This window comes from Carlito syrichta, unplaced genomic scaffold (genome assembly GCF_000164805.1).
Source record: "Carlito syrichta isolate Samal-C Ts95f unplaced genomic scaffold, Tarsius_syrichta-2.0.1 Scaffold103335, whole genome shotgun sequence".
In the NCBI taxonomy this organism is placed as follows: Eukaryota; Metazoa; Chordata; class Mammalia; order Primates; family Tarsiidae; genus Carlito; species Carlito syrichta.
The window spans coordinates 206,615-215,024 of NW_007047431.1; the positions used below are offsets into that span (position 1 = coordinate 206,615).

General features: G+C 41.4%; 1 protein-coding gene across 2 annotated transcripts in view; it reads right to left on the minus strand.

Annotated features, from left to right (window-relative positions):
- Positions 1 to 7,037, minus strand: part of DNAJC1 (DnaJ heat shock protein family (Hsp40) member C1) — a 212,078-nt gene extending 205,041 nt beyond the window's left edge. For both annotated transcript variants that reach the window (XM_021715926.1, XM_008065292.2), the window contains exon 1: positions 6,775 to 7,037. In XM_021715926.1, coding sequence (XP_021571601.1) covers positions 6,775 to 6,978 — 204 coding nt within the window. In that variant the 5' untranslated portion in view covers positions 6,979 to 7,037. The remainder of the gene's footprint in view (positions 1 to 6,774) is intronic.
- Between the last annotated feature and the right edge of the window lie 1,373 nt (positions 7,038 to 8,410).

Sequence of the window (8,410 nt, forward strand, 5' to 3'; positions counted from 1 at the left end):
GGGGGGGTGGGGGGGACTGTAGTCCTAGCTTCTTGGGAGGCTGAGGTGGGAAGATTGCTTTAGTCCAGAAGAGGAGTTTGAGGCTGCAGTAGCTATGATGGCACCACTGTACTCCAGCCTGGGCAATAGAGTAAGATCCTATCTCTAAGCAAATAAAAGTTTTTGAAAATATGACTGCAATGCCTGTAACCCCAGCACTTTGGGTGTCTGAGGCAGGAGGATAGCTTGATCCCCAGATTTTGAGACCAGCCTGAGGCCAGAGAGTGAGGCCTCATCTCTACAAAAAATTTTAAAAATCAGCTGCATGTGGCGGCATACATGTGTAGTCCCAGATGAGGCAGAAGGATTGCCTGAGCCCAGGAGGTCGAGGATGTGGTGAGCCATGATCATGCCACTGCATTCTGACTTGAGCAACAGAGTGAGACCCTGATTCAAAAAGGAAGGAAGGAGAAAAGACAAGAAAGAAAAAGAAAGCAAGCAAAAAAGAAAGAAAAATAAAGGAAAAGAATATATGACTAGCTTATTATAAAATGGTGTAGGGTCCTGTTTCCCCCAACCCAAATTCTCTCTTTCCCCTGCAATTCCTTTCCTTTATCTCTGTACAACACTATAAGAATGGCTTCAGAATTGTTTTAGTTGCAGATGGAATCAATTGGTTTCACTACTGTTCAAATAGATGCAATAATGTCAGACTTAGGAAAATATTCCCAAAAATCACATAGCAGCATTTTATGAAATAACTAGTTCACTGAGAGAAAACATAACAAAGCTGAGAATAGGTTTAATATAGATATCAGGGTCTTTATTAAACTACTTGCATTGGTGTTACTTATAACTGCCATATACATTTTCCTCTCAGCAATCAATTCAAATATCTACCCTACCCTGTGTTTCATTCTCAACAATGAATAAGACACGATTTTGAAATTCACATTAAACCAATCACTAAGCTAAATGGTGACCTATATAATATTTTAGAATACATCTCCAGGAGTAGTTGTAATAACAAGCCAATTCCACTTTTCCAGTTCAACTTGTGCTATTATCTATGAATAATGAAAGATAAAATATTCTGAGTGTTACAATTAGTGAAAAAACAAAAACACCTTAGAATACCGTAAAAGGAAAAAGAAAACTTAAAAGAAGATTCCTGTTCCATCAATTCCAGATTATTTGTGGCAAAATTTTCACAATAAACTTGTTTTTTCTAGTAAGATATGCTCAGGCAATTTCCACTAAATACACTACCTACTACATTAAACAGTGTGTACACAGGAAAAGTAAACTAACTTTACGATAATCCAATCTGATGCAAAGATGTATACAATAAAATAAATATTTATTCAGCTCTAACTCTGTGCATGATATGCCTAAATCAGAAATATAAATGACTAGAAGGTTATCAACCATTCCAGATTTTGTATACCATCCTCCTTTCATATTAAAAATAATAATTTTGGATTCCATAATAAAAATCAGTACACTATTATTACACAACACGCATTTACAAAGGAATAAACTTAATAGAAAAAAGAAAACTCTATTAAACTAACACCATGAGCTCAGTGGATTTTGCCACAAGAATCACTGGAGATAATTGGTAATCATAGTACAAATTCACCAGTCATCTATGAATGAGATCATCATCCTCATTTCTAAAGAGGACTGTGATGGGGGTTGAGAAGCTCCCACTAACGACTCTGATTTTTCCCATCCAAAAAATGGAGACAGGAGTCAGGAAGATAGAGATGAAATATCACCTTTATCACTGTAAAGCTACTGAAGAATACAGGTTAGGTGTGGTGGCCAAATGCGCTAGCAATTTCTGCCCTCTTCTCTCCAGTCTGCATTTTGAGACAGCATGCTCAAGGCTTATGTCTGGCTAGGATACTTGCCTTTCTGGTCTGAGCAGAGAGGAGAGGAGAGGAGAGAAAACTGAACTTTCTGATTCATTAGCTCTTCCCAATCAAGCAAAACAGAGCAAAGGCAATCACCTGCCAACAAGGCAACTGACACTTCCACAGAATGATGCAAGAGATGGGTCAGGTGATCAGCAGTGCTTCTTTAGGGGAGTCCCTCCCCCTGGATGGGGCAAGGATGAGTGGGCAACAGTTGTCCCTCCTCTAAACAGGCTGTCATTCTGTACATGTGTATTTGAAAATACAGACGGAAAGAGTTTAAAAGAGTTATTAATTCTGATTTAAAAGTTAAAATCCAAATATTCTGTATGTCACTTGATAGTTTTTCTTCTGTTAGCCAAATTCAAGCATTCATCTGAAGATAAAGATGAAGTCATTAAAAAAATAAGAGAGAGAAAGAAGCACATTTTCTAGCTATATGAATAAGAGTCTGCAATGACTGGCACCATGAAGACAACATTCACTTCAATAGTGCATCTTTTTTCCTACACTCCTCATATTCCCTGCTATCTCCTCTGAGAAGACACAATATCCAAATTGAAAGGCCCTATGAACAATTAAAATCATTCTAAAAATAGGAGGACCTATTAATATGTCATCTGTATACACCCTTCTCCTAAAGATTTCTGGAACCCCTTTCTAGACTTCTAGAACCAATTTGAAATCTAATAATACATGGAAAGAGATTCCTCAGTTGTATGAGGACTATAAAAGAACACATATAAAGATAATCTGTTGAGTTAAAACTGTCGAACAACTACTTGTTTGGGGAATTACAGTTCAGTTTTAGTTACAATGTTTATATTGTTTCAGTCAATGTATGTTTAAGTATCTACATGCCTAACTATGAAGAAAATAAGATACATGTGTCCTAAAAATAAGGCAACTAACTTGCCTAAGGTCATAAAGCCTGGAGGTAGCTGGTCCAAGTTTTAAAGTCATCTATTACTCCAATTATAGAGTTTAGCTAACTCTTTTAAACCTGAGGAATAATGGAATAAAGAAGAACAATTTGTCACTACCATCCCTGGATTCCAGTTTAGGATATGACTATCTCAAAAGAATTTTTTATACTGTCTCCAATTTTTCCCCTCGTTTTCTCCTGGACCCAATCTAACCAGGCTATTGCTCTCACCACTTCACTGAAACTGCTCTTAACAGGTAGCCAGTGACTTCCACACTATTAAAGCAATGGTCAATTCTTAGAACTCATCTTATCTGAAGTACCATCATTTAACCCAATGGATCACTTTCTCCTCTTTGAAATACTTTCTTCACTTGACTTGAAAGCAAGCATCTTTTCTTGGTTTGCTTCCTACCTCATTGGCTGATGCTTTTCCATCTTCTTTGCTGGTTTCTCTTTATCTCCCTGACTTTTAAAGTTTGGAATACCCAAGGCTTAGTTCCTAGATCTCTTTTCTTTTCATATTCACTTTCTTGGTGAATATATGCAGTGGCTTCAAATTACCTAAGTGCCAGGGACTCCCAAATTCATATTTACAGCCCAAATCTTTCTTCTTGAAATTCCATACCTGAATAACCAACTGCCTACATACCAGCTGCACTAGAATGTTTAATAGACACTCTAAATTTAGCATGACCAAAACTCAAATTTCTGATATTCCCCCAACCAGGCTCCTATTCCAGGCTTTCCCACCTCAATAAACAACAACTGCAACCTTCCAGTTACTGAGACCAAAATATTTGGGATTATCTTCAATTTCTTTTTCTCTCACAGCCTACATTCACACTGTCAATAAAATCCTGAATGCTTCATGTTCAAATGAAATACAAAATCTGATTACTTTATACCACCTCCACTGCTACCACTCAGGTCCAATCTATACCACAATTATCCCTCTAAGTAACTATTGCTTTACAGACTATCCTTAATGTAATAGTGATCATTTTGAAATTTAAGTCAAATCATTTATCTTTTCTGTTCAATTCCTCTCTACTCCCAATGCCCAACTTACTTGTAAGTAAAAAAGGCAAGGTCTTTACAATGACCTGCAAAGCCCTACAAGATCTTCCCTGACCCACTCTGACTCTGACCTTGTCTATTACTGTGCTGCTTGATCACTCTGCTCCAGCCACACAGGTTGCCTTGCCTCCTCAAACATGGAGCAAGCTCCCTGCCTGCCTCAAGGCCTTTGCATTACTGCTGCTCTTCCTTGACTGCTCTTCCATGATATAGCCTAAATGTTTGTGTTCTTCCAAAATTCATATATTGAAACCCAATCCCCAGTGCATAGTATTACAATGTGGGACCTCTGGGAGGTGATCAGGTGATGAAGGGGATTAGTACCCTTATAAAGGAAGTCCCAGAAAGCAGCCTTGCCCTCATCACCATGTAAGGACACAGCAAGAAGGTACCATCTATAAACCAGAAGGCGCTCATCAGACACAGAATATGCTGGAGCCCTGATATTCTGCTTAGCCTCCAAAACTGTGAGAAATAAATTCCCGCTGTTAAAAGCTATCCAGCTTATAGTCTTTTGCTACTGCCTGAATGGCCTAGGATACACTAATTATCCACATGCCTCACTCCCTAACCTCCTTCAGAGGCCTTCTCTGACCATCTGATATTTATATTTACTTGTTTGATTGTTGACAATCTGTTTCCCCCTACTAAACTCCAAGTTTCATGAGGTTAGAGGTTTTGTTTTATATAAAGGCCAACTCCCACTGCTTAAAATCCAATAGGCACCAAATAAATCTGTGTTGAATGAATATGTTGAATGAACAACAGAATTGATTTGTGTACAGAGCCAGGTCATCCCTTTGAGTAACCTGCCTACTTTGTTCTGGTTCCTTATGTCTGGCTAGGCAACAAGAGATTGTGTGATTCTGGTTGAAAATGACACATTAAAGAACTTAGACATGCGGCATTTGTCTCAACCAAATGTCTGGTCCCCTGAAAATCTCCTAAGGGAGTAGAGATTCAAAGTGGGGCAACCTTCTTTCAGGTCCCCTCCCACTGTGGAAGCTTTTCTGTCTTCTTAATAAAACCTACTTTCTAGAAAAAAAAAGATTCAAAGTAAAGAACTTGTTCCAATAAGTTTCTCTGCACAGACAGAATGAGATTCCTTCTGGCATTCCTTCCAATTTTAACATAGTTGGATAGAGAAACATAGATTAAGACAATTTCCTGGATCCTTCTTTTCAAATTGTACTTGACAAAGAACCTTCTCAATTATCTATGCTTCTTTATTTTCCTCATCTTTGCCTATGCAGTCAAGTGCTCTGGTTGTTCATACTGCCTAATTAACTCTGAAAATTGGGTTGCACGAAATTATAAATAAAAATTCTATGAAAGTTCACATGCAAAGCTAGAGTACATAATCTAAATTTTAAACTACTGCTACCAAGTTTCTGTAGTCTCTTAAAGGAGCTTAAAATTTTCCATGAATAATTGGAAAGCATCTTCAAGCTGTTTGGATAGGTTGTATATAAGACTCCTCTTGCTATATAATTTAATCAATTATGTTAAATTATAAACAATTATTCCTGATATTAAATGCATTAAAAGTCTTCAGAGTTACAGTTTCAATAATTATTTTTAGACATTTACATCATCATTTAGTTTCAAAATGGGGTATATTTTTGCCTCTATGAGCAGAAAATGGCACCAAGTGACAGATCAAAATCGTGGTTATCACAAATTTGCACATATGAAACTGACACATAAAATGCTTAAACTTTATAACTCTTAAAAAACAATTGTTAAACTCATGGTACCACAGCAACCTAGCAATTTTTATTCAACAATAAAATGGAAACGCAATGTTTGGAAATTAAATTTCAGTGTACGTTCAATAGTTTACCCAAATTCATTATCTATGGGGGGGAGGGATGTGCGTTTCACATCTCATCATGTGAAGTGTGCCTTGAATTAATGACAACTATTGGTAAACGTTAATATTTTTTACCCTCATGACTATTCAAAGCATTGTATGATCGTGTAAAATCTCACACCTTCCACTCCATAATGCTGAAATTGGGAAATGTTATCTTCTCCTTGGCACTAGGCTTCAGGTAGAATATCTACCCTCACTCAACCACCCTCAATGGTAGAACTAGAAAGCAACAAACGGATTTTACTAGTTAACGTCTCAAGCTAAAAAAAAAAAAAAAAGAAAGGAAACGAAACAAAAGGAAGAGAAAAGAAAAAGAAAAATGATCCTGCATTACTGGTTGTGCCTCTCTTTCAATAACACCCCAATACTCTGCTGCTCAAAAGACTTAATAACTCCTCTGAGTTCCAGGACCAACCCGGTAAAGGCTTCATATTCTTCCCGATTTCCAAACTGTGCTACGAATCCCTATCTAACAAGCTAAAACGATTACAAAGTACAGTGTAAGAAAAACCTCAAAATGCAACCCAGACACTGGCCAAAAAGCGTTCTTGTCTTCCCAGACAGGAAGAGGAAAAGGGACACCTGAAGTTAATATCAAGTGTAAGTGGGAAGACGACAGTTTAGAATGAGACACGGCTGCTCTTTCTCACATTCGGGGGGAAGGAAAGCAAAGGGTAGGTGTTAAAAAAAGGTCTACCCACAGCACTCCTCCTTCTTCCTCCAGCACGGCTGGGGGTGGGGAGATCTTCCCCAGAATGCCAGAGCACGGCGCCCAGCCTGTCGCCGGGACTGGAACTTGAGAAGTTGCAGCCAGGGTGAGGAAGTGGGGAAGGCGGACACGTCCTTCCGAGGCTGGGGTGATGAGGAGTCCCAGGCGGACTGGCTGAGGAGGGCAGCCAGAGCCCGGAGTGGCCAAGTCCTGCCCTCCGCGCCCTGGGAAGGAACGGGGTCAAAGCCCGCCTCCCCGCGGCCCTTCGCGCCGGCCCCGCGCTTACCTGCTGCACCCCGAGGAACTGGTAGAAGTTGAGCTGCACCTCCTCCACCAAGTCGAACAATTCCAGGTCGCCGCTCTCCCAGCCGCGCGCCGGCGCCGCAGCCGCCAGCAGGAGCAGCAGTAGCAGCCACGGCGGCTGGAATGGCACGAGCCCGAGCAGGCTGCGCCGAGGAAGCCGCGCCGGCCGCGAACACGAAGCCGTCATCGCGCAGGGCTCGGAAAGGTCACCCGCCGCGCAGTGCCGTCGGCCGAGCCCGGGGACGTGCCTGTCAGTCAGAAGAGCGGGCAGCCGCACTGGAGCCGCCTGCCGGGCAGCCGGCCCCAGCGGGAGCAGGGGTGGCGGGAGCCGGCGGCCGGGGCAGCGGGTGGGCAGGCGGGGCCGCAGCCGGCTCTGCCGCGGACCCTCACCCGCAGGCCTACCGACTGCTGGAGAGCCAGCGCCGGCCCTGGGGTTGCAGAGAGGGAGAGGCTTCCCTTCACTTCAGCCTATCCCAAGCCTCGCTTCCGGTGACATCACGTATCCTAGCAACCGCGGCAAGGGGCGGGGCCGGAAGTAGGGACGCGGGGAGCCCCAGCTCCGGGCCTCCGAGAGAAATGACTCTCGTTGGCTTGCGCATAGCAGGGAGCTGCACCTACTTTTACGCGGGTTAAGAGATATGGAAAGTCAGGATTATCACGCCATCTACCTGGAACATCCCACGTGCCCCCCCTTCAATAGCTGCTGTCCTCCCCTCCCCCAGATATAGAACACTGAAAGCGTATTTGAGACTTGATTTACTGATTTTGGCTTCTCCCATCCAAGTGCTAACCAGGCCCGACCCTGCTTAGCTTCCGAGATCAGACAAGATTGAGCGCGCTTTAGGGTGGTGTTGGCCTAGACTGATTTTGGCTTCTGTTCCATACATTAGTCCATCAGCAAAGACAGGAATTGAACCAGGGTCCACTAGGGCAAATCTAAGTGAATAGAGAGTATCTTTTTGAGAGAGATGGGGCAGAAAAAGAATTTGAAGAAAGTATACTTCTAATTATGAATTTGGGCATAATACACAAAATAGCCTGGTAGAATTAATAAGGGTGACTTAATCATGGTTTGAAAAGAAGTGTAGTTTATTCATCTTAGCCCACCCCCAACCGGGGATATTTTCCCAACTGCAGTCTGTTTTTAAAAGTCATGTAGGCTAAAAACCTCCTTTCTCTCTTATAATAAAGTCTAGCACTGCTCCTCTTTGTTCTCTTTTTAATTCCTTTTCTCCACCACTATTTTCTTGTGTGAACTTTTTCTTTTTAGCCTTCTCATATTTCTCCTCCCTGACTCCCTACTTTTGTTGAAGAAGTAAAAAATGCTAACATAACTCAGAAAGCTAGTTCAATTTTGAAAGTTTTACCTCATGCTTGTTGACAAAAAGATGCCAACTTTGTAATATATTTTAAGATTGTTTATTCTTGAGCCAAATATGAATGACCTGTGGCACCCATCCTCAGAAGGTCCTGAGAATATGTGCCCCTTGTGGCCAAATAGTGGCTTAGTTATATACATTTTAGGAAAGCAGAAGTTACCAGAACTACAAATCAATACATGTGAAACTTTCATTGGTTTTTAAGAATAAGAGACATTTCCAAGTGGGGGTTTTCAGGTC